This window comes from Musca autumnalis, unplaced genomic scaffold (genome assembly GCF_047663935.1).
Source record: "Musca autumnalis isolate F117 unplaced genomic scaffold, ASM4766393v1 scaffold_5, whole genome shotgun sequence".
In the NCBI taxonomy this organism is placed as follows: Eukaryota; Metazoa; Arthropoda; class Insecta; order Diptera; family Muscidae; genus Musca; species Musca autumnalis.
The window spans coordinates 4,697,558-4,724,854 of record NW_027412088.1 but is presented as its reverse complement, the minus strand read 5'-3'; the positions used below and the strand labels follow the sequence as shown (position 1 = coordinate 4,724,854).

Sequence of the window (27,297 nt, the reverse complement as noted above, 5' to 3'; positions counted from 1 at the left end):
TGGATTAGGAATTAACTGAACTAAGACACAAATGTTGAACTTTTGTGGGGAGGTATCCTTAGGGAGGACCGATATTGACCATTTTAGAAGTTAAACTAAATTTTGACAAAATATTTGGAGATCCAAAGTTTGGACCAAATTGGTTGCCCCATTCAAGTAATATCGTCCTAGCATTTTAGTGAAATGTTTTAAATATCGGGGAGAATTACCGGAATTTGTAGACCGGTATTGCCTCATGAAACTAAGTTTAGATATAATATGACAAAGACCAAATGTTGGACCAAATCGGTTATCGTGCTCTCCGACAGCCACATATGGTGCCATAGGGGGTTTTTAAACCCTTCGGGATGTTTGCTCAAGAAGTATGGACTTGCCCCTGAAAAAACGTTTACCATCGTAATTGAGGCAGCGAATGCAATTTGCTTCAACAAAAATCAAAGTGATTCGATACCAGGTCTTAAAGTGAACTTATCCGAAATTTTGTGTGGGAGGTACCGGATGGAGTGGAAAAATATAGTCCATATTTGAACCTGATCTATATCTAGTAAATATATTAGGATGTGTAAAGTATGGACCAATTCGGCCACTCCCTTCAAGAGTTACCATATGAACAAATTTTCCGAACATTTTTGAACTTTTGTGGGGGAGGTACCTGAAGGAGTGGACCGATTTGGCTTATTTTCAAACTTAAACTATGTTTGAACAACATATTACTAAGGCCAAATTTTGGACCGAATCGGCAGATCCGTTCGAGAGTTATCTTGCGCTCCAACCACCTCACACGGTGTCATAGGGATTTTTTGAAACTTTCAGGCTATTTTCTCAGGAAGTATGGACTTGCCCCTGATGAAACTTGTACCGTTGTATGGAGGGCAGTGAATACAAATTGCTAAAACAAAAAACAAAGCAATTCGAGAGATGGCCCTAAACTGAACTTTTCCGAAATTTGGTGTGGGAGGTACCCGAAGGAGTGGACCGATTGAGTCTATATTGAAACATTATCTAAGTCTGGTACACTTTTTAGGATGGGCAAAGTATGGACCAAATCGGTTACTCCGTTCAAGAGTTATCGTGCGCACAAATTTTCCGAACATTTTCGAACTTTTGTGGTGGAGGTACCGGACGGAGTGGAACGATATAGCCCATCTTCGAACTTAAACTAAGTTTGGGCAAAATATTACGAAAGCCAAAATTTGAATCGATTATAGGCCTTCAAAGGTTTGAGGCTTTGAGGACAAAAGGGATAATTTTATCAGGATCATATCTTCCAAGAAATTTGATTTACTCTCAGAGGAAAAGTTGTAGATATTTTCTTAAAGAACAGAAATTGGGAACACATAAAATACATCAAACTTCATCTGCAAGGTCAAAATCGCCATGGTCAAATTTCTTTTAAAATTGTTGATCGGGTTTCGGTCTACAGATATCAAACCGATCAAATTTGAAGCAAACAACCAACTACAAAAATTTACCTCAGATCTCAATAAACATCTTTTTAGAAGTACGAACTCTGTATAAACGGTTCTTACATAGGGGGGTTTGTCTTGTTTTCTCTGGTTCTGGTCCACAGATACTAAGTCGTTCTATATTTAAGAAAACAATCAACTACAATTATGTAGCCAAGATATTAGCATAGACAAATGAAGTGTATAGACAAAGAAATGCTCTCACCAATGTTGTTAACATTGAGTTTGTTGACAGAACAACTCATTTAAAAATGCAAAAATTGTATGGGGTTAGTTTTTGACGAAATCTACATCCTCAGATAGAAATATAGAAGAAAATCTTTCCATTTTCCCCCAAAATCGCCTTCGAGCAATTTTGAGTTTTTATACCATACACCACTATGTGGGGAGGGTGTCGGATAATATTAAGGGTCGGAATGTGCAAAAAACTTATTTGTAGAAAAAGTCAACCTTTTTTCCAAAGCATCCATAAGGGTTATACCAAAAACAAAACCTGTTAATAAAAGTAGAAAATATCACCTTTCTAACGATGTAAAGAAGGCTGTCGTAGGTGGCCAAACAACGAAGATATCGCTATAGCCGCAAATTAAACATAACTTTTAGTTTTTGGGATTTTAGTTATTATGACGAATATCACAGCTTTGGTTGGCGACTTTCCAAAAGCAAAGTCTGTCTATGAAAGTAGAAAATCCCATCTTTACAATGATGTAAAGCAGGTTGGCGTAGGTGGCCAAATAACGGAGATATCGCAATAGTCGGTAATACATCCCATTTTTCCATTTTTTGTAATCACGCTACAGGTCGCAATTTTGATCGGATCGTCACGAAATTTTGAGGTTATTGGGGGTCCTACAGAGAAAAAAGTCTATTGATTTTGGTGATGGTCAGATAATATTCAGGGGTCGGAATGGGCAAAAAACTTATTTGGAGAAAAAGTCAACGTTTTATTTCAAAGCGAATATCTCTTTTCTGTAAGAGGTATATCGAAAGCAAAATGAGTACCATACAAAGAAAGTAGAAAATATCACCTTTACAACGATGTGAAGTAGGTTGTCATAGGTGGTCAAACAACAGATACATCGCATTAGTTGGTAATGCATCCCATTTTCCATTTTTTGTGCAATCACATACAGGTCTGAATTTTGATTGGATCCTCACGAAATTTTGGGGGTTGATGGGGGTCTCACAGAGAAAGAAGCCTATTGATGGTTGGCGTACATCCCACTTTTCCATTTTTATACCCTACACCACACAGTGGTAAGGGGTATTATGTCTTTGTGCATTTGTATGTAACATACAAAAGGAAACGAAATAGACCCATAGTTCCTTTTGGGGATATAAATACAATCACTTTCTGAGTCGATTTATGCATGTCCGTCCGTCCGTCCGTCTGTCTGTCTGTCCGTCTGTCCATGTATTTTTGTTCGCAACGTACAGGTCGCATTTTTTGTCCGATTCAGCTGAAAATTGGGGATTACAACTTTTTTAGCCATAGGAAGAACGCTATTGCTTTTGGTGAAAATCGGTTCAGATTTGGATATAGCTCCCATATATATTTTCGCCCGATTTCACGTATTTGCTGCACCAAACACGCTATATACCTCCAATTTTGATGAAATTTTGAATTTTGACTGAATTCGGTCTACAAAGAAGTGTGCAAAATTATATAGAAATCGGGTCAGATTTGGATATAGCTCCCATATATATTTTCGACCGATTTGACGTATTTTCTGTACCACACACGCTATATATGTCCGATTTCGATAAAATTTGGAATGTGTGACTGAATTTGGTCTAAAAATAAATGTGCCAAATTATATCGAAATCGGTTCAGATTTGGATATAGCTCCCATATATATGTTCGCCCGATTTCACGTATGTGCTGCACCAATCACGCTATATACGTCCGATTTTAATGAAATTTGGAATGTTTGACTGAATTTGGTCCAGAAATAAGTGTGCCAAATTATATAGAAATCGGTTCAGATTTGGATATAGCTCCCATATATATTTTCGGCCGATTTTACGTATTTTCTGTACCAAACACGCTATATATTTCCGATTTCAATGATATTTGGAATGTGTGACTGAATTCGGTCTGGAAATAAATGTGCCAAATTATATCAAAATCGGTTTAGATCTGGATATAGCTCCGATTTATATTTTACATATTCGCAGTGGTGTAGGGTAACATATAGTCGGCCCCGCCCGACTTTGGTCCTTTCCTTGCTGGTTTTTATTTGAGTTGTACTGACGATGCACTTAAATACGTTTCAACAAAATTGACCTGTGTTAATGAAGACGTCAGGTCAAAAGCTTATGACCAGAGGTAGTGGTGTAGGGTATCACATAGTCGGCCCCGATCCGACTATAGCCTTGGCTCACTTGTTTCTGTTTGAGTCGGTTGACAGCACATAACTTGAGTATTTCTTTGTCTATACGACAATTTGTCTATGATATAGTAACCAACTTTCTGGAACATGCCAAATGTCTATGAAAGGTTCTTAAAGGTGAAAAAAGCAAACAACTTTTGAAAATATTAATTTTTTATATTTTTTCTCCGATTTTGGTCCTCAGATACCGAACCGACCCAAAATTAAGGATACAGTCAACTATAAAAATGTACCTAAGATTTCAATAAACAACTTTCTACAGAAAAAAGGTTCATTGTACCCTCAACCTTTAGACTAACGTCTGATAAGACCCTTTTCATTTTGACACGATCATTTTCATTTTCATGGTTTTAGATACCAAGTATGTTAAATGAAGCTCGAAGATGGACCGTAAGGCACCCGATATCTTCTCGCACAAAAGTTAAAACTTTTACGCTAAAATGGAGCGTACGACAACTTTCGTTAACGCTACCAGCATAATGTTGGCGACCTTTCCTGAGTATTTCAACCATATAAAACTTCTCGAAATAATGGAGTCTAAGTTCATATGTTTGGGTGAAATCCGTTTCAGACAATTTGATGTCGGGTTAGCCGTCTGTCCTTCTGGAAAGCACAACAACTCTAAAACCTATAAACCGACTTGGTCCATAATTTGGTCTTCGTTATATTTTGTCCAAGGTTAAATCAAGTTTTACGATGGCCCATATTAATCCATTGCTTCCGGTATCTTTCCCACAACAGTTCAAAATCATCTCTAAAATTATGCGCACCATAACTCTTGAGCGGATCAACCGATAGAGTACAAAATTTGATTATAGATCTGATACGAACATGGACTACATCGGCTTACTCTTTCGGATATCACCCTCGTTTACATTTTCTTACAGAAGGCAAGTAAGTCTATACTTCCTGAACTAATGGCCCAACAGCTCTTATAGTTATACCGGCACCAAATAAATTGATTAAGAAGCACTATTACTTATGAATTGATTATCTGATTAGGCAGAATCTTTGCACATGGTAAAATTGCTTCTAAACGTACCTCTAAATGGGATAACACCTCCAGGTACCGAAGATTTGGTCGAACATTTGTTTCTAGATCAGGGTCGAATATGGTATTCTTTTTGTCCAAGCTTAGATTAAGTTCGAAGATGGCTCAATCGGCCCACTACTTTCGATACCTTCCCCACAAAGTTAAATGTTTTCGCTTTTAAAGACCTGTTCGAGGACCTTTTTTTAATTTTTAGCGAAGGTAGTCCTTGCGGTCATGTTTACAGTGATATCAATTTTATTGTGGGCAAGTAAATACTTCCTAAAATATCCTACGGCGATTAATAAAAATGGTCGGTGGGCGGAATAAAGAGCGACACACATTGGTCCAACCTTTGCACATCGTAATGTTTCTCACAAACTTAAATTAAGTTCGAAGGTACACTACTATTTGATATATCATACAACTCCTTCCTGTACTTCTCTCACAAAAGTCTAAAATATTCGCTTAAGTTTTTAATTTTTGTTTTGTTTTGAAGGTAGACCTGATTGGAGTGGTATAATTTTTTCGCGGCAAGGCCAAGGCCAAAGCCATGGTCTACATCTAAAAGATCCTACGATGTTCAACTAAAATGAAAAGAATGACTTCCAAAATGGACTATGTCGGTTCATTTCTTCAGGTAGCTCCTCCGCAAAAGTTCAACAATTGTGCTCTTTAATCCAAATCAAATTTAAATATATAATTTTTGGGGAAAAGAAATTTGTTTTTGTTATTGGTCACTGTCCATATACGAAAGTCGGAATTCTCTATATCGTAGCACTTGTGAATCTACTTGGAAATCTACTTTCACGCGCATAGGCAAGCGGACAATCACAGGTGTCTTGCAATCAGGTCATTGAATAAATAAAGTGTGATCATACGCTTCCCTGAATATTTTCAGAAATTTAATCTAAAATATGTTTGGAATTGCAGAGAATTTCAAAACCCTCCAGAAATTGGCTCCTAAAAGGTACCGCAGTCATATCGACAATCAGAAGATAAAAGAGAAACCTCAGGAAATAAAATATTGATGTGAGAAAATTATTTGAAAAACATCAGGTGGAAATGTTGAACGTGTCATCAGTTTTCAGGTTCAATGGATTACTAAGATATCGTTTTTATCATTGCCTAAGTATAAGGTTATATTGTCATGTTTAATTCTAACTCCTTAATTTCAACTCTATTTTGTGGTATACGTCTACACTTTTTGTTTCCAATATAATTATAAAAAGAAAATAGGAGATCATATGATGCCATTGAAATTAAAAAAAGAAAAAAAACCTAACACACGCTACCCGTCAATCTGCTCTCAATTGTGGCCTATTAAATCTAACCGACAAATAGTGCAGATGTCAGTCATCATTGATGGTGGTAACATGTTTAGAAGCAAAACAAACAAAGAAAACTCCACGAGAAAATACATTCGAAAAGTTCATAAAATGAAATAAAACTCAATGGCAATTAGCATCCATAAGAAAATAAAAAAGGCTTGGATAAGTGAAAGGGAAACGTAATGAAGTTCGCCGTACTTCAGTTTGTTTATTTTTTATTTGGTCTTAACAATGGAATCTGGAAAAAATCAAAAGTTTTTAATAAAATGCTTATCTTGTAGAAGAAGAAATAAACACACACACAAACAAAGAAGACCAAAACGTTTTGGCATCAAAGTTTGCGAAAATGAAGGTGACAGCGTCGACCGTGGCGGCAGAGAAGAGGGGGTCGTCGACAGAAACCGCAAACGTTCCAATGTTCAATGAAGTTGCATTCGTAGCTAAAAGACTTTGTTTTCATTTCATCAACCATCAGAAAAATAAACGTGAAAACTTACATGACGACACACATACCTCTGGTGGCACAGAGAACGACCGACCCACCAACCAGTCGAACGAACGACCGACAGACCATCGAACTAAACATTGAAAACTGATGGCAGCGGAATTATAAGGAAGCACGGATAGATATTCGGAATATGTGAGACAGTGAAACAGCACGCGACCTACTTTCATTGTGACAAACACCAGCACCACCGCACTGACACCGTCACTGTCACCACCACCACCAACAGCAGCGACAAACAACCAATATTACACTTGGTCGATGAATCGTGCGGTCGATTGGTAGTCAGTCAGTCAGTTAGTAAGTCACCCACAAAAACAAAACAAGCGATACCATTGTCTAAGAGGGCCCTGTATGCCAAAGAACCCATATTCCCATATATTCAAATTCTCCACTAGGCAGTAAAAACAACAACTGTGGACGGATCCACAAACAAAACATTGAAAATATTCTCGCCAATGGCACCAACACCAATTGACAGTGACTGAAGTCGTTAAAATCGACAGCAATACAAACTGCGCAGGCGCGTCAGCTACATACGTATGTTGGTGGAGAATGCCAACAACTGGACAGTACACGACTGCACAGCATTTCTTACGCTGCTGCTCTGCAACAGCTAAGCTTTGACGTTGGCGTAGATGTTGTTTTGGCTTTTATCTGTTGTGGTGGTTTTTGGCCATTGATTGTCGTTTAGTTATTTTGTTGGTAACATTAACGACGACTAGCCATCGACTATGCTTTCAGTGGCGTACACAATAGCCGAGTGGCTAACTGACTGTTTGGCTGACTGGCTAACGGTCTGACTGACTGACGCATGACCCAAAAAGAATATAATATTTAAAATACTCCAATACTTATAACAACAACAACGGCAACACCAATAGCCGACATTGCTGCAGAGCAAAGTGATTTGACTTTCCAAGCATTTCGCCGCCGTGTGAATGAAGAAAATGCAATAGACAAATCGACAGAGAGACAGGCGAACGGACGGACGGACACTCAACTGATAGTTTCAATAATAGCAGCAGAACCTTGTCTATTTTTAACCCATTCAGATGCAATTAAATTTTAAGTAGTTCAACGACAAATAAATGTTTACATTCTCTAACAAATTAAACCTGTCCGATGATAATTTGAAGACATTTTCGGTAAAAGCTGAGCTGAGAATAATTAAATGATTTACTTGTTTTTGTTGTTGCTATTATTATTATATGTCGTGTCTTGTGTTTTTTTTCTGTAATAAAAGTGATCCCACTGCTATGCTGTTGAAATCGAAATTAAAGTTGTTGTAAAAATTTGAACGTTCTACTGTTTACTTTGTTTCAAACCATAGGCAGTTTCGGAGCTCCAAGCGTCTCATATAGACAATTAACGTTTTCAGATTAATTGAGTGAATATTTTTTACAAGTGTTGCCGTAACATGATCAACTATGTTCTCAGTGGCTACGCGAACTATTCTATTACTAAATAAAATAATTTGATGTTCTGCTAATTCTTAAGTAAAATTTAGTAAAATTAAAAAAAAAAACAAGTAAAAAAGTATCAGTCGGCTTTGCCGACAGAGATATACCCTCAGCCTATGTCAGGGGTTTATCAGAATTTTGTGGCCCTTTTTGGACATTCGAACTTGCAGACAAAAACTGAACTTATACGAAATTTTGTGCGGAAGGTACCCGAAGGAGTAGACATATATAGTCCATATTCAAATCTGATCTATGTCTGGCAAATATATTAGGATGTGTAAAGTATGGACCAAATAGGTTACTCCCTTTAAGAGTTATCGTGCGCACAAATTTTCCGAACATTTTCGAACTTTTGTGAGGAAGTACCTGAAGGAGTGGACCGATATAACCCATCTTCGAACTTAAACTAAGTTTGGACAATATATTACGAAAACCAAATTTTGGTCCGAATCGGTTGATCCGTTCGAGAGTTATCGTGCGCTCCAACCACTTCACACGGTGTCATAGGGGTTTTTTCCACTTTCAGGCTATTTTCTCAGGAAGTATGGACTTGACCCTAATGAAACTTGTACCGTCGTACGGAGAGCAGTGAATACAAGTTGCTGAAACAAAATTCAGAGCGATTCGGGAGATGGCCCTAAACTGAACTTTTCCGAAATTTTGTGTGGTAGGTACCGGAAGGAGTGGGCCATTGGAGTCTATATTGAAACGTTATCTATGTCTGGTACACATTTCACGATGGGCAAAGTATGGACCAAATCGGTTACTCCCTTCGAGAGTTATCGTGCACACAAATTTTCCGAACATTTTCGAATTTTGTGGGGGAGGTACCGGAAGGAGTGGACCGATATAGTCCATCTTCGAACTTAAACTAAGTTTGGGCAAAATATTACGAAAGCCAAAATTTGAACCGAATTGGTTCATCCGTTCGAGAGTTATCGTGCGCTCCAGCCAGCCAGACAGACAGACAGACGGACGGACATTGCTCAATCGACTCCAAATTGTCTGAAACACATTTCGTCCAAACATACTTGGGGTCTAAAACCATTATTTCGATGAGGCACATTTTGCCCGTATGAAAGTGTATATACCCTCGTTAGCATAAATGCTGAGGGTATAATTATGATTGTTGAGTCCTGCGATTGTATATAAGTTCCCACTAACATCCTCGAAAGAACATGGGAGATGTCTCTCACATCATGAGCGAACCCCGACTCATATTTTCTCAATAAAAAGGGACCTACTATTTGTAGATTAGTCCGAACTTAATTACTCCAAGGGGTATTTTTGCCACCGCTATAAATGTGATGTTGGTCTGGGTATTTAAGGTTGTAACCCCAAAAATCAAATTCGCAAAAAAGTTCAAAGCGTACCAAGACTAGGCCTTATACGAACTTTTTCGGGATGTATGCATTTCCCTTACAAAAAAGTTTGTTGTAATTTGGAGCCCAAAGATCCACCGTTGGTGTAGTGGGACACCTTGCTGACCGATTCAATCACTGACCATTTTGCGGGGGTGGAACTAGTTTTGGGAGTCATGTTTGTCAGATAGATATTGAGCCATGAACCACGAGCTGTATCTGCTATACAACGACATCAATATAGTTAAACGTATTGAGATGCAACGAATGCGTTGGCTAGGCCATATCATAAGAATGAGCGATGATGAACCCGTTAAAAAGGCGTATAAATATGAGCCGCTTGGCGGTGCACGCATAATTGGCAGGCCAAAAAATAGATGGCGCAAACAAGTTGATGAAGAGATGACAAGGCGCGGTATTCCAGAAAGAGAAGCAATAGACAGAGAGAAATGGAGATCTTTTCTTAGTTCGGCCTATAGAACAAATGTTCTGTAATGGGCCAGCTAAGTAAGTAAGTAACATATCAAGCCAACCAACCTTTTTAGTTGTTCACCGTAGAATTTTTAGATCATTGACATGCCCACGAAAAAGTTGCATCGTCTAATTGGAAGCACAAAGACATCCTTGGATGAAAATTTCAAAACAATTCTCGAGTAGCCCGAAAATATTGAATTTTTGGAGAGGGGAGGGGTATCGAAACATGATTTAAGTGTGAGAGAAATATTATGATGCGCAAATGTTGGACCGTAGACAGTCTTTCCTTTCTATAATTCTTGTGGCCACCAGTCAATTTAGTTGGTCACAGCAGGATTTTTTGAGCTCCTAAAAAATAGTTTATTGCTGTAAACACTGTACTTACACCAACATTTTGGTCATTTATGAAGGAGGTTCCCGAAGATGTTGTCCGCTATATACCTTCTTGGAATTTGATGTAAGTTTTTGAGAAATTTTACGATGTGCAATATTTCGGCCACGCAGGATACTTAATTCGCGCCTATCAGTCATTTTAGTTGGTTGCGACAGAGTTTTTATACCTTCGGGTATATGCTGATACAACCGAAATGTCCGTCCGTCTGGCTGGTGCACACGATAACTCTAGAACGGATTAACCGATTCGAACCAAATTTTGCTCTTCGTAATATTTTGCCCAAACTTTATTAAATTCGAAGGTGTTAAATAGTGTGAACGATAACACTCGAAGGGAGCAATCGATTGATCCAAATTTAGCACATCGTATAATTCCTTCCAGATATAGATCAGGTTCGAATGTGGACTATATCTGCCCACTCCTTGGGTATCTCCCACACAAAATTCGGAAGAAGTGAAGTTTAAGAACTCATCTCGTTTTGATTTTTTTACAGGACGCACACCAAATAAAATGGAAAAACCGTAAGATAACTCTCGCAGAGAGTTTCTGATAGGTCCATACTTTGCACATTGTATTATTTCACCCAGTTATGTATCAGGTTGGAATATGGACTATATTGGTCCACTCATTCGGGTACCTCCCACACAAAATTCGGAAAGATTAAAGTTTGAAATTTTTAAGATACATTTTTTTACAACGGTAAATTTTATTCCGGAATAAGTACATACTTCCTGAGATAATGGCCCAAAAGCTCCAAAAACCCTGCGGCGCATACTAAAATGGCTAGTGTGCAAGATAACTCTAAACTCTTTCAAAAATTTCCTACAAACTTGGTGTAATGTAATTTAGTACTTCGAATTACATATCTATGAATCAGAGGTTTGATCACCAAAAATTTTTTGTATATGTCAATCATTTGGTATAGTCCCATATTACGGTATCTACAAATTTCACGTGGGTGACGTAGGGGATGGAAGATACCAAGGAACGGTCCTGACCGGTTTTAACATGGCAAAGCCCAGGATTTATCTTGGTCCCTCTTTCATCCCAAGTGGACACTGACCTCCCCGTGGTGTCACCTGGGGAACTGCCTTTAACACCCGTTAAAGGTAGTGAGCTAACATGTGCCGCGCGTTCACCCATAAGAACGTTAAAAACTTGGGTTTGGGCGTCGGGTTAGTAACCCTCCCCTAGAAAAAACAGCCTACTATGAAAAAACGAAAGAAAAGAAAAACAAACCCCTCTAAAGTTGACGAACCCCGCAAACGTTTTAAGGACCATGATCTGCGAATCTGCACCTGGAATGTTCGCACTCTTTATAGAGAAGGTGCAGTCTTCGCATTGGCAGACGTACTTGAAAAGTACAAGACCGATATTACTGCCATACAGGAAATACGATGGATTGGGAAAGGCGTCACAACAACACCTAAAGGTGACGCACTGTATTATAGCTGCCATGACGTAAAGCATGAGTTTGGTTGTGGATTCGTAGTTAGTCGGAGACTAAAACATCTTGTATCCAGCTTCACTCCAGTGAATGAAAGACTTGCTGCAATTCGAATAAAAGCTAAATTCTTCAACATCAGCTTTATCTGCGCTCATGCTCCCACTGAAGAAAAGGATGAACAGACCAAAGATATATTTTACGAGCGCTTAGAAGAAACATATGACCGTTGCCCTGCCCATGACATTAAAATCATTCTAGGCGATTTTAATGCCAAAATTGGAAAGGAGAATATCTTTGGCCCAACAGTCGGGAAATTCAGTCTCCACAGTGAAACATCTGACAATGGTATGAGACTGATAGACTTTGCAGCTGCAAAAAACATGGTAGTTAGCAGTACCAGATTTAATCATCTCGATATTCATAAGGGCACCTGGCTGTCTCCAGATCAGAAAACAAGAAACCAAATTGATCATGTTGTGATAGATGGAAGACATTCATCGAGCGTGTTGGATGTACGATCGTTCCGAGGCGCAAACATTGATTCGGACCACTACCTTGTTGCAGCAAAGGTACGCACCCGATTAAACGTAGCAAACAAAGTACGAACAGACACAACACGAAAGTTAGACATCGGTAAGCTGCAATCACAACAGATAGCCACAGCATATTCCACTCAACTAGCCCAATTGCTTAATCAAAGCCCTCCTCATCCCGATAACATATCAGCGCAATGGCAAAGCATTGCCCACTCCATGCAAACAGCCGCAAAATCCATACTTGGATACCAGAGACCTCCACCAAGGAATCCATGGTATGATGAGGAGTGTCGTGCTGCCACCGAAGAGAAAAATGCGGCATATAAGGCTACTTTACAATCCGTAGCAACGCGTAGCGCACGAGAGAGATACAGGGAGAAAAGGAGAGAGGAGAAACGTCTCTTCCGCAGGAAAAAGAGAGAGATGGAAAAGCGGGAGTGTGAAAAAATCGAGATGTACAGGAGCCAGAATGAAGCCCGAAAATTCTACCAAAGAGTCAAGCATCAAACTGATGGCTTTGGTACAGGCACATCCTCCTGTAGAGACCAGCAAGGTAATTTGGTAACTGATACAGATAGTGTACTCAGGATATGGAAAGAACATTTTTCAAATCTGTTGGTATCCAATAGCAGCGAAGACGACGAAGATACCACAGTCCCAATCCCAGAAGATGGTATTGAATGTATACCGCCCAGCCAAGATGAGGTAAATACAGCAATAAATCGGCTGAAGAATAATAAGGCAGCAGGGGCCGATGGCTTACCAGCCGAGCTGTTCAAAACCGGAGGCGACACGCTGATAAGGTGTATTCATCAGCTAGTTAGCACCATCTGGCAGGAAGAACGAGTACCCGACGATTGGAACCTGAGTATCCTGTGCCCCGTCCACAAGAAGGGAGATAAGACTGTATGCTCTAACTATAGGGGCATAAGTCTACTCCCTATTGCCTACAAGATCGTGTCAGGGATATTGTGCGAACGACTAAAGCCAATGGTCAACGAGATTATTGGACCATACCAATGCGGCTTTAGACCTGGCAAGTCCACCATTGACCAGATATTTACCCTGCGGCAAATCCTGGAGAAGACCCAAGAGATGCAGATCGACACCTACCACCTTTTTGTCGATTATAAAGCAGCCTTCGACAGTCCGCTGCGCTCAAAGGTATTCCAAGCCATGTCTGAATTTGGTATTCCCGCAAAGCTCATCCGGCTTTGTAAAATGACTTTAACTGACACGAGGTCCTCAGTTAAAATAGGAAAGAACCTCTCCGAAGAGTTTGGTACCAAAAGAGGTTTCAGACAAGGAGACAGCCTTTCGTGTGACCTCTTCAACATCCTGCTAGAAAAGGTTATACGAGAGGCAAACGTCAAAAGAAGTGGCACAATCTACACCAACAGTCACATGTTACTTGCTTATGCTGATGATATAGACATCATGGGTCGATCAGTAAAAGAAGTAACTGATACCTTTATAAAGGTCGAAGGAGAATCTGCTAAAGTGGGTCTGGCGGTAAACGGTGAGAAGACCAAGTTGATGGTGTCGACGCGCAATGCGTCCATTGAGCTCGGACCGACTGTGGAAGTTGGTTCCTATAATATTGAGGTAGTAAAAGACTTCGTCTACCTCGGCACCTCCGTCAACACAACAAACGACATCAGTTGTGAAATAAAAAGAAGAATTGTATTGGCCAACAGATGCTACTTTGGATTAAGTAAGCAGTTTAAAAACAAAGCCACATCTCGTCAAACAAAAATAACGCTCTACAAAACACTGATACTACCCGTGCTGATGTATGGCTCCGAAGCCTGGGTACTTGCGCAAGCAGACATGGCAGTGCTTGGTGTGTTTGAGAGAAAAATTCTTCGAAAGATCTACGGACCAATCTGCGTTGACGGTGAATATCGACGTCGCATGAACCACGAGCTGTATCTGCTATACAACGACATCAATATTGTTAAACGTATCGAGATGCAGCGATTGCGTTGGCTAGGCCATATCATAAGAATGAGCGATGATGAACCCGCTAAAAAGGCGTATGAATACATGCCACATGGCGGTGCACGCAGAATTGGCAGGCCAAGGAATAGATGGCGCAAACAAGTGGATGATGAGATGACAAGGCGCGGTATTCCAGTGTGCAAAGCAACAAATAGAGAGGACTGGAGATCTCTTCTTAGTTCGGCCTATAGAACAAATGTTCTGTAATGGGCCAGCTAAGTAAGTAAGTAAGTACAATTTTCACGTATTTTTATCTATCTGATCTATCTGAGGCATTTCGCATTTCTATCAATAATGTTGAAATTTTGTGTGGGAGTGGACCGATATACTCCACATTCTAACCTAACCTTTGTCTGGAAGAAATGCTGCGATGTTGATCAAATCCCTTCGAAAGTTATCGTGGGCACCCCGAAGAAGTGGAGCGATGGGACCTATCTTAAAGTTAGGAGAAAGCATTTCGAGGACGACATGTTGGACAAAATAGGTTGCTCCATTTCGAGAGTTATCGTGTGGCATATTTTTGTTCGCATTAGATTGTATACATCCTCCTTAGCACAAAGCCCAAAGAGCTAAAAATAGCCCTTGTTCCCTCGGATATGTTCGTGGGAACTAATCTTTATAAATGAAGATCAAATGTCGTTCGTTGGTAATTGCATCAGCTTAGAACGGCTTGACTGATTTGGATAATTCTTTTTTGAAATGTTCGTCATAGTCCGACTTAGGTTTTTACGGAATGAAAATAGACCACACCCACTTTTTAAATATGAAAAACTTTTTAAATGTGAAATATGTTACATCTACAAAGTACTGAACCAATTTTTCTGAAATTTTCAGGGAATGTACAGGGTTGCCCCCCGGTGTAAATATTCAACATTTTTTCTTCAATTTCAGTGGGGGTGCGGTACCTCCCCTATGCCCTATTTTTTTTAAAAAGCTATATTAAAATAAATTAGCGAGACAATGGCGTTTGTGTCTCCTACCTAACGTATTTATTTGGTACCTAAAGACCCTACCACGCCCACTTTTAAATATGTCATATCTACAAAACTACTGAACGGATTTTCTGAAATTTGCAGACAATGTTCAATGTTGAAAATACAGAAAATATATTTTGATGAATTTCGGTTGTTCCCTAATTTTTTAAAACGCTATATTTGAAAAAAAATTTGGACGTATCGGCTAGAAAATTAATTTGCGAATAAATGGTGGTTGCATCTCAGAATCTAGGAACTTCTTTGGGACCTAAAGACCCGACTTCGCCCACTTTTTTGAATTTGTTATATATCCAATGCTAGAGATCCGTTTTTCATGAAATTTGCAGACATTTGTCAAAGTTTGCAGTGGTAATGTAAATATATTCTTATTCATTACGAAGGAGGTGGGGCAGCTTCCCCAAGTCCTTTTTTAACGCTATCAGGTATGTGATGAATTTCGAATCGATTTGCAATGAAAACGATTTGCCCAAAACGAGTGAATCGTTTTTAGATGTGATGGGATCTGCATCGAATTTCAATTCCACGTTGTTTCAATTTCATTAAATTCCCACAAACAAAAAACGGACTGGTGATCCCTAATCACCAGTTAAAAGAAGAAAAATATAAATAAAGAACACTTTTTAGTCTTGGCGATGGCAAAAGCCAAAAAATGTAATAACAAATAAAATAAATTTGTGTTCTTGTTTAAATTGCCCTATATGGAAGTTTAGTATGGAAATTCTTGTCCAATTACATGAGGAGAACTTTACAAACAGTGAAAAAAATATTAAGCGGATGTCTTCACTAATCTAGAGGAAAGAAACATGTTCAAAGTATTTTTGATCCGTGTTTTTTTTTTTATCGAAATATCAAATATTTTCTTAATATAGTAAATATAAGGCAAATAAATGTAAATTTATCTATTCTATATCCGTGTTTAAATTTCAAGCTTTTTTTTCTAAAAAAATATCAAAATTCATTAAATCGTTTATAAATCGACCACAAAAATATGACCGTTTTCAAAACGAGAAATATAAACGATTATCGATCGAATTGCATAACACGTCTTTTTGATCAATTTTTCCATAGAACAAAATGGAATATGAAACCGATATCGAAAACAATTCAATGTCGGAAAATGTACATGCATCACACCTACAGTCGTTTTTGACTCGTTTTAAGCTCGAAATCGTTTTCCATCACATACCTGTATATATGCAAAAAATTAACATATCGGTTTGAGCATTAATTTTGGGAGACAATGGGGTTGTATCTCCGAGCCTAAATATACCAAGATACCCAATCGGACGAATTACGAGTAGACTCTAAATTTTTTAGCTTTTATAAGTAGATCGCGTTAGGATTAAGATAAGAACGGAGACTATATAATTAATCCCAAACATCATCATTAGGCGGAAAATTCGAATGATACTGTTAGAGAAAGGTAAGATTTTAAATAAAATCTGCTGATAAATTTAAAACAAGGAAATGTCCCAGTTTATTCGAAGAGAACGAAACCCATATCGTCATCGGACTCTTCGGGTTCTTCTTCCTTCTTGATAATGGACCCGAAGTAATGAGATAGAAAATACCTATTTTTTAATTGTATAACATTTGCAATTAAAAATAAAATGACGGGTCAGCAACGCGGACCCGGGTCTTCTAGTATATAATAATATTTTTAGTCATACCCTCATCATCGGTGTTGGCTTACTAGAGTATTAAGTTAACCTACCTTAACTTCTGAGTGCCACGAAACCAAAGAGCATTTGCCATAATACAAACAATTCAAATATTTGTCAAAAAACAGAAGTTTGGAGTAGTTCAAACGAATTTGTATTGGAATCGTCTTAGTGAAACAGGCCATAAAGCTTCATGGCATAGGTACGGCTAGAGGCTATACTAAATTTGTCATTTCGTTTCTTCACCGTATATTTTTGTGATATTAAATTTTAATTCTTTCACCGACCTATCGGCTTATTACAGCATAATACGCTTCATTATTTAATTAACTAATCTGAACAATGGCATGCGAAAAATGCAAAATTTCACAAAACTTTCAATAAACAAATTGCCCTTTGTTTAACAAATAAAAAATATATTGTAAATACTATTATTAAAATTTGAAATGTAAATACCCCAATTCGAATTTTAAGAATGGGTTAAACGCCATAAGCTTTTCGCACAACATTTTTCACATCTAAACGCGATTGCCCTGACTTTGGTTGGTTTGGTTTGTCCGTACAATATGAGGTTGACCATTTCGTTTTCTGTTATCAAGAAATGTTGAATGAGTCAATAAATATTGGAAGTAAGAAGCAATTTGTAGTGTAAATAGATAGTCAGATGGGCGCAAAGGCGGACGGACAACGGTCATAGAGAGTCATATGCTGATGTACAGATATGTATTTGCACATGGAAGCGTTTAGCAAGTTTGCCATACTTGAAGAAGAGAGGAAGAAAACATTAAAGCAAAACTTGTTTTTTAGGCACAAGCAGTATTTTCTCCACTACTGGTAGATCATTTTCATGTTGAAAATGTGCGCGAATATGTGTTCTTCAAAAGAAAATCTTGGTAAGCAGTTGGCGATTTTTACCAGACCACCTCCAGAATCCTGTAAATGTTTTTAAGCTATAATAACAAAAATGTGCAGTGCTCAAAATTCAACATCGTTGCCGTCAAAGTCATTAGTCTCAGCAAACAACTGCACTGTGCCTGAGTGTGTGTGTGTGATTGTGCTCTGATGTTGATCTTTATGTAAATGTATGTCGTAGTCCCGTTAGAATGGAATTGATTCGTTACTGCAAGTTTGCTTTTTGTTGTATGCCGCTGTGATTTGTTCCAAGCTAGAATCAAGTCAAATCATAAACGCTGCTGGTATGCGGGGTTAATTTGTTTTGGTGAACCTGCTTCTGAAGGGGGCACGAACTAAACAAGACACAACAAAAACTTCACAAGCCATACGATTTGCAAGACATGTTCGCTCATTGGGGACTACCTCAACCGTGAAGTAAGTGATAATTTGTTATTATTGTTGTTGCGCTGTACCACATAGTCCCACCGTATACGTCTAATTTGTGGGGAAATGAAGAAATTTGTTTAGATAAAATCAACTGAGATTTCATTGCGAGTGTAAATACATACATACATACATATTTAATACATACATATTTAACTATGAAAGAAGTTAAACGATGGTGCTGACTAGATGCCTGGCTGGCTGGTTGACTGACTGTGCGGTTTTACCTTTTCTTGTTGTTGTTTTCCTCTTTTTTGTTTAACGTATTTTTGTTCCTAAAGATAAGAAATCCATCAGATAATTACGTGAGAGAAAGTTAAAAAACCGCTGTCACTGATTTAACAATAACAAAACAAACAAAAACCACAAGAACAACAACTGCGGCGGCAGCAGCAGCAGTAATAGCAATCATGCTGACTGGCCTGGCTGACTGACTGGCAATGCTGGAGATGTGTTATTTGGAAATTTTCTAAAAAAAGTGGAACATTGAATATGAGACAGGTTGCTGTAGCATTTACAACTGCGCCAGAGATGACGCTGTTGGTTGAAAGTTGGTGGTGGGTGTGTTGTTAACGCTTGTGATGATGCTGCCACAAACACAAAGTGCATCTGGCTACAGATAAACTGGTAGCAAAATGCAACTTTAACTCTGTTATTTATACTGAATTCCTCTGTGTCGGAGTAAAATGGATGAGCTTCCATACTTTCTTTGCAACAACAAGGTTTGATATAAACTCCATATTAATGCTACATGGAAATGTTGTTGTGCGTTTGTATGTGATTTTACCAACACTTTGTTCTATGGAAACCTAATACGTAGGTACCACCATTCGAGCTGTAGTATAGCATAAACAGGTTAGAACAAGTGCGCATACTTCTTCATTACTAAAACAAACAAATCGACATTTTATTCTCGTCGAATTTATGGCAAATTGAAGGGGGGGGGGGGGGGGGGGTGATATAAGCGAGAGAAGATGTTAGAAAAATTTGACCTAATGTTAGTCATGTGTGGTATTTTTAACTTTTTTGAAAAAAGTCACGGGAATACAAATCAAAGACACATCGTCGGTGTCATGTTTAATTGTTCCATACGCCATTTTTGACTTTTTGAGATATATGTGGTTTCTAGGGTTTTCCGGTATGCTCTTTCTGAATTTCTAGTCGGCTTTCTCCTATCTGCTCTAGTTTCCGAGATATCCACGCCTCGACGGAAAAGCATAAACTTTTTTCAGTTACGAAATTAATATTTTAAAAACTATGAAGTTTAAAAACACATTTCAAAAATCAGAATTTTAATTTTCGATTTAGAAGTATTTAGTTCATTGAGGCAAATATGGAAATTTTTTTTGTCACTTTGTTCCATGTGATTTACAATATTTCACATTTGTATCATAAGTGCGGATATGGAACAAATCGACAAAAATTCTTTTTTTAAAAAAAAATCTCTATAACTTTTATATTCCCATACACATTCCTCTAAATTTTTGCAAATATGTTCTATATACTATTATTAATATTTCAAGTCAAAAATATAAATATTTGCTTTAGTCAGCTCCACACAGTTGTGACGCAAAACATTAAAATGTGATTATCTCAAAACGGGCAAATGGCGTATGGAACACTTAACCATTACACCGACGACATGCGGTATAGTTAAACAAAATGTTATATGTAGGTATATCGTATGAACGTTTTTGAAGCCTAGAACAGATGCGAAAGTGGCATGTTGCAGATTTTTCTAATATGTAAGGAGGACAAAATGAGAAGCCACTATATTTTCTTATCGTCACTGCTACCTTGGACATTTCAATTAAAAACTAGTGAGCAAAGGCTATAGTCGAGATGGGGCACAGGGTTAATGTTGTATGGTATCACATACATACATATATTACCTTTTCACTGATAAACATTTCTTTTTTACAAACTGACTTAGTGCTAACTGAACCAAAATAATTAATAATTTTATATGTGACAACTGTTGACAATCTGCTTAGTACTGATTGAAAGCTTTGCAGAAGAGAAACAGATGTATAAATACTTCAAAATATCAAAATTGTGATAACTTAGCGCATTTTCAATAACCCTAATATTTGACCATCAATGCTAACACATTTGGCATTCATTTAAAGCTCTTATGGTCTAGTTTCACTATCAGTCTTTGAAAATTGTCCAACAGAAGCAGATAATATCAGCATTGCAAATAAAATTGATCTTTATATTTCCATTGATTGGCTTTGCTTTTGGAATAGCCCTATTAGAAGCAGAAATATTGGTACGATTTTTGTCAATTTTGACTCCTGACTATTATCCGATCATCACAAAAATCAATATCTTCCTCTTTGGAACTCCCATCAACCCCCAAAAAAATCGTTGCGATCCAATCAAAATTGCAACCTGTAGCGTGATTACAAAAAAATGAAAAAAAAAAAAACGGAATGTAATACCGACAATTGCGGTATCTCCGTGATTTGAATGCGTACGCCAACCTACCTTGCATCATTGTAAAGGTGAGATTTTCTACTTTGTCAGTATTTTTCTTTTGGAAGACATCCAGCCAAAGCTGTGATATTCGTCATTACAATTGAAATACCAAAAATGAAAACTTGGATTGGATTAGAAATGGGAAGTATTACCGAATATTGCGATATATACGTTTTTGACTTTCCTTTTGTTATACTCCTACTAGAAGCGGAGATAATCACATAAGATTGAAACCTTGAGTTATGTCCACATTAGTTTTTGCTCAGTCCCAACCATAAATATTATCCGACCACCAAAAATCAATAGGCTTCTCCCTCTTTCCAAATTCCAAATTTTCGTGACTATCCGATCAAAATTTCGACCTATACCGTGATTAGAAGGTTTAGATGGACAGGCGCACATACATAGCCAGATCGACTCAGCTCGTCGATACAATTATTTTAGTATATGGGGAATTCCAAGTGAAATCGGACAGTTTGGAGAAAAGTAATTTTTGATTTCAATTGTTTTTGGTTCAATTTATGCTCCTAGCCAACAGAACATTTTAGTATATTTTAAAATTATTTTTTGACCAACGGTACAGAGATATCGCCTACTGAAATTATCGCATTTTTAAAGAACTATGTTCAAATAAATACTCATAACTTCTTTAATATTGGTCCAAATGGGACCATCTTTTTTTGATTTGTTTGTTTTTTTATCAGCTATCGAAAGAAATATTTAAAAGAAAAATGTACAGTGGGCTTCAATGCAATTTTCGGGATTTAATATTTAAAATCAATTTTTAAACATGATTGCACCCTTCGATTTTTTCAAAAAAAAAAAAAATTATGTTAAATTACGTTCAATTACAAAAATTTTAAGCCCTATGTGGTAATGGGATTCCGTCGATTACTATTTTTTCTGAATTTTTTAAAATTTGTCAATACAATTTTTCCTTAATGCCTTTGTCCAAAATTTGTATTTCCTGTATTTTTGAAGCTAAGAGTACATATTTATCATTATATATTATATATTTATTATAAAAAATACAAAAAATGCACAGTGGGTTTAATGGAATTTTCGCTGATGCATTTTGAAAATCGAAAAATGACGCAGTTTTTAAGATGTTTGAGATAAATTCATAAATATAAAATCAAAACAAATATTTATAAATGAAAGTTTTAATTTTTTTAATAAAATAATAAAGTCCATATTTACATTAGGCAATTTTCCTTGCGGCAATTGTCAGTTTGTTGGAGAGAGAGGTGAGGTATATGGTAACCCTTTGCCTCTCAACACCCTCTCTCACCCACAAACTGACAATTGCCGCAAGGAAAATTGCCTAATGTAAATATAGACAAATTTTGCCCAAAGTTATAAAGGAAAAATTGTATTGACAAATTTTAAAAAATTCAGAAAAAATAGTAATCGTCCGAATCCCATTACCACATAGGGCTTAAAATTTTTGTAATTGAACGTAGTTTAACATAAATTTTTTTTGAAAAAATCGAAGGGTGCAATCATGTTTAAAAATTGATTTTAAATATTAAATCCCGAAAATTGCATTGAAGCCCACTGTGCATTTTTCTTTTAAATATTTCTTTCGATAGCTGACAAAAAAACAAACAAATCAAAAAAAAGATGATCCTATTTGGACCAATATTAAAGAAGTTATGAGTATTTCTTTCCATGTAGTTTTTACAGAATTCGACTTTTTCAAGGCGCGATATCTCTGGAACCGTTAGTCAAAAAAAAAAAAAAAATTGAAAATATACTAAAATGTTTTATTAATCAGCAGCATCGCCACAGCAAAAAATAAAGGAAATCAAAAACCTCATCTTGAAAAAGTGTCCGATTTCACTCAGAAGTCCCCATATATAAGTATAGGTCTAGATTCTAGAACCATTATTTCGATATGTTACAAAAATGTTGGCCAAGACCTCTGCACTTTTGCGAAAAATTTTGAAATTTTGTGTGGGAGTTACCCAATAGTGTGCACCGATACAGTCCATATTCGAAGAAATATTACGATGCGCAAACTACGGACCAAAACTGTTATTCTATTAGAGTTTTGTTGTGCACATTTTTATCGAAAAAATTTGAACTAATTTGGGGATGGCTCTCGAAGGAATGGACTAATATGATCTATGTTTGAATCAAATCGAATGGTCATTTCGAGAGAAATCGTGCGCACCAGCCGGCTAGATAGACAGGGCTAAATAGACTCCATATTGCCTGTGTGGTCTCAAAACATTATTTCGATGAGCCACATTTTTATACCCCCAGCAAACTTAGTTTAAGTTCGAAGATGGGCAATATCGTTCCACTCCCTCGGGTATCTCATCCACAAAAGTTCAACATTTTCCAGAAAAATAGTGTTTACATCATACTATTTCTACCAAATACAGATCGGCTTCGTATATAGACCATATCGGTCCACTCCTTCGGGTACCTCTCACACAAAATTCGGAAAAAGTGATGTTTAAGAGCAACTCTCAGATCGTTTTGAAATTTGTTTCAGGATGTTGTCCTTGCGGCCCCCTTTACGAAGGTACACTTTTTTCGGGCGCAAGTCCATACTTCCTGCGATAATGGTCTAAAAGCTCTAAGAAACCCTGACGGCACCAACCAAAATTTCAAATCCCCAAGATAATTCTTGCAGGGAGTTTCTGAATGATCCCAATTTTGCACATCGTATTATTTCATCCAGTCATGTAGCAGGTTGGAATATGGATTATATCGGTCCACTACGTCGGGTACCTTCCACACAAAATTCGGAAAAAGTTTTGATTCTTTTTTCAGTACATTGTCCTTGTGGCCAATTCACAACGTTACAATTTTTTCCGGAGTAAGTCCATACTTCCTGAAATAATGGACCAAAACCTCCGAAAATCCCTGCCGGCACATAATAAATGGTTATAGTGCAATATAACTCTAAAACTTTTTCAACAATTTCTTCTAAAGTTAGTTAAACGTAATTTCATTTTTCGAGTTCTCTATTAACCAAAATGTTTCCTTAATAAAAATATTTGGTATATGTCAATTATTTGGTATATATATTCCAGGAGGAGGAATACTTCGTACTCCTTTTCCCCTTAACGCATGCAAAATATGTAATTGTGTACCTATTTGGCTCCACCAAGGATCACAGTGTATTGTGCTGCTAATGAAGGGAGGAAGAAAAAGGAGAGGAGAATTTTTTCTGTCGCAATAAAAGGAGAAGACTGAAAAAACGCAAATGTAAAATGTTGAGGTCTCGGAGTAGCAACAACGATTCTACAAAATGGTATCTAATGTATATCATCTACCATCGAATACGTCCTATGGTGCACCAAGCCATTTGAGATGACATTAACTGATACAGGATTACCACTTGAAATAGGAGAGAACCTTTTGCAACCGATTAGCATAGTGGTCTTCCCTAGCAGTTTATTGCGAGCACCATTCCCAAAACAGTACATGATACTCTGACAGTAAACTGGTCTATAGATGTCGCTTTAGACCAACCATAAGCAGTTCAATAGCTAAAAAGACCACTATTTTAAATACAGAGTTGCTACCTGAGATAGGGTATGGGTCAACAGCTATTTGCGAAAAAAATTTTATCCTACGATGGCTGCAAGAACCAACCATAAGTATGATGTTTACAGTGATCATTATTATATTTTATGCGAAACAATGTTAATCGTTAAAAGGATCAAAACTTCTACGACTACAGAATATTGTCTACAAATTCAGGACCAAAACTAAGTCGCCGTTAAAACGTACTTTTATCCTTCCACAGTCGTGCTTTACCCACTGTATAAGAATGGACGTTTCAAATTAACTTCCCAGGAGGAGCAAATTGAGATTTCCATTTATATCAGGGAATGCTGCCGATTCTATTTTCATTCCAATGAAATGCTCAACATTAAGGTTATGACTTTTTTACAACCTTTTTTGAGAAAAAATTTTTCATTTTATCGGATTTTCCAAAAATTCATTTATTGCAAAGAGGTTTGTGCGTGACCCTTTTTAATAATTAAATGGAATTAATGTTATTTTTGGCATTAATAGGCAAAAGTTCATTCATTGTCGCTACAGGAAATTATTTTTGAGAAAAAAAGGTCAAAAAGTCATAACCCTACTCAACATAGCTCTAACATAGTGTAACACCATTTATAGCGAAATTTAACACGAATCAATTACATAGAAAATTGTATTTGAAAAGAAGCTGAGAGGTTTTATAACCATTAAAAATGTGATGGTATCTTGTGGGAGACCCGAACTCACCACCGTATTTGGAAAATTATAATTTTAAACAAAATATATTATTTCAAATAAATACATACATACGAATATGTAATTATTTCCCAAATTTTCAGTTTGTGTTAGTCTACACACAAAAATCGATGTAGGATTTTGTTAGGCGACACCCCCTGAAGTTTTTAGTTTGTTTTTAGATTTTAAGATTGCCAAAGTTTGAGCACAATCACAATATGTTAACACTAAAAGTCCGACATCGACATTTTCCATTTGAGTTAAAACCACCTTAGTGTACACTGTTCCGTCGTGTAACATTTCCAGCAGTTATACTCGGAAAGAATCATACGTTAGTAATTGAAATTCACTTTTTGGCCTCCCAGATTGCACCCGTTTATGTCATTAACTTCAAATTTTATAATGCTTCCTCGAATTGTTGACAGCTACACACCTGATAATGGCTATATTAAATTACAACCAAAACAAAAGACTTAAGACACAAACTCCGTAATTTTTTTGAAGCATTGCCAAGCTTTCTTCTCACACAATTAAACAATTAAACTAACCTCTCTCGGATGTGTTGAAAAAAAGAAATGTCTAAGAATTTGATTGACATTAAATTCGAAATATTTGTTACTTAGTCGATATCGATCTTTCAAATATGTTAATAGCTGAACAATATTCATACATAATCTGTTTATTTTTTCTCCTCCCCTTTAAAATACAATCGATACAAAAAAGTAATGAAGTTTTCATTTCTGGCTGGGAATGAAAGCTCCAAATGAGATTTAGTTGAACTTACATTGTGCTAAGCTGGGATTATCAACAAAAACTGGATTCGCCGATGCCGTTGTTATCAACGTCACTAGAATTAGTGTTGTAATGCTGATCAGATTCATTAGACTGCTTAGTCGACTTCGGGTGGTTGACGTTGATTTCTGTACTGTTGGGCTGGGAGCATTGCTGCTAAGCTTTTGATATTGACAACGACGTCCCGGATGGGTATGGTTTTTGATTTGTGTAAAATGTTTTCTCAGTTTGGTGCAGAACATGGCTGCTGCTGATGATGGTGCTTCTTTGGCATGGCAGGTATTTTTTCCGGTGTTCATAGTTGCATAATCACAATATATGGGGGGCGAACTACTCGTCGCGTTCATTGGTTTATCTGGCCCCATCTGAAAGAAGAAAACATAAAAACGGATTAGTCACATGCCCACTAAAGTTACTCGACTACATAAATTAACGATTGAATGTCATCACCAGGCAGGCAACAACAAGTTTGGTGCGTGTGGTCAACTGTGTAACTACCACCCTATGAGTCACTTCAAATGAATTTGGCTTTTGCACAAGAGTGGTGGTAGAAGAGTGACCTGGCTTTATGAAAGTAATTGGTATATTCATATGTGATGATTAATGAAATTTCTTGCAACTACCGCTGACTGGCAGTGCCCAAAGGAGACTTTCTTGTAATGAATTTTTATTGAGAAATTGAAATAAAACTTCGTTGAGATGATGGCTGGTTTCTTTGTTAATTTCTTTTAAGTTTTAAGCGTTTCTTACTTACACACTCCATTAACAATATTGCCTAACAGTTTAGCTTTCTTTCATCCACACCTTCCCTAACCAGTAGTTTCATACGTCTGTCCGCCCTTCTGTCGCATTTCTTCATCTTTAATTCATAACAGTTGTGTGTAACGAAAAAAATACGCAGAAATGAAACGAAAGAAAGACGTTAACGCCACTGTCTTTTTTTGTTTAGTTAGAACAATGTTCTTCTTCTTCTTTTTCGAAGTCTCCATCATCGCCTCCAACGCCACCGTTGTCAACATTACTTCTTTTTTTGTTTTCATCATCACCATCTCTACTCTGATGAAGACATGAATTATGTCTACTTTTTACGCCGACATAAGTCTTGCGTAACAGGTCGTTGACACAAACATCTCTAATGACAATAACAATTTATTTTTTTGCCAAGAAATTGGAAGCAAAGAACCAGAAGAAAGGTTCTTAGTTTTGTAAGTGAAAATTCGAAGAATAAAAGCATTTTGAAACTGGTCGACGATTTGGTAGTTGGTCGAAGAACATCGAGTCTAGTTAGAAAATTTGTTGAAAATAAGTATGAACCAACTGTGAAATTCTGTTTTGAAAAAGCCGGGCTTCCGACTTAATATTTATATAATAAGTAGGATAGAAATTG

General features: G+C 37.2%; 1 protein-coding gene and 1 long non-coding RNA gene across 2 annotated transcripts in view; one reads left to right on the top strand and one right to left on the bottom strand.

Annotated features, from left to right (window-relative positions):
• Positions 1 to 27,297, top strand: part of LOC141404851 (uncharacterized) — a 312,536-nt gene that overhangs the window by 108,989 nt on the left and 176,250 nt on the right. The window lies entirely within an intron of this gene.
• Np (serine protease notopleural) overlaps positions 1 to 27,297 on the bottom strand; it is a 56,057-nt gene that overhangs the window by 14,292 nt on the left and 14,468 nt on the right. The window contains exon 2 of the mRNA XM_073957276.1: positions 25,903 to 26,275. Within this exon, the coding sequence (XP_073813377.1) occupies positions 25,903 to 26,275 (373 nt within the window). The remainder of the gene's footprint in view (positions 1 to 25,902; positions 26,276 to 27,297) is intronic.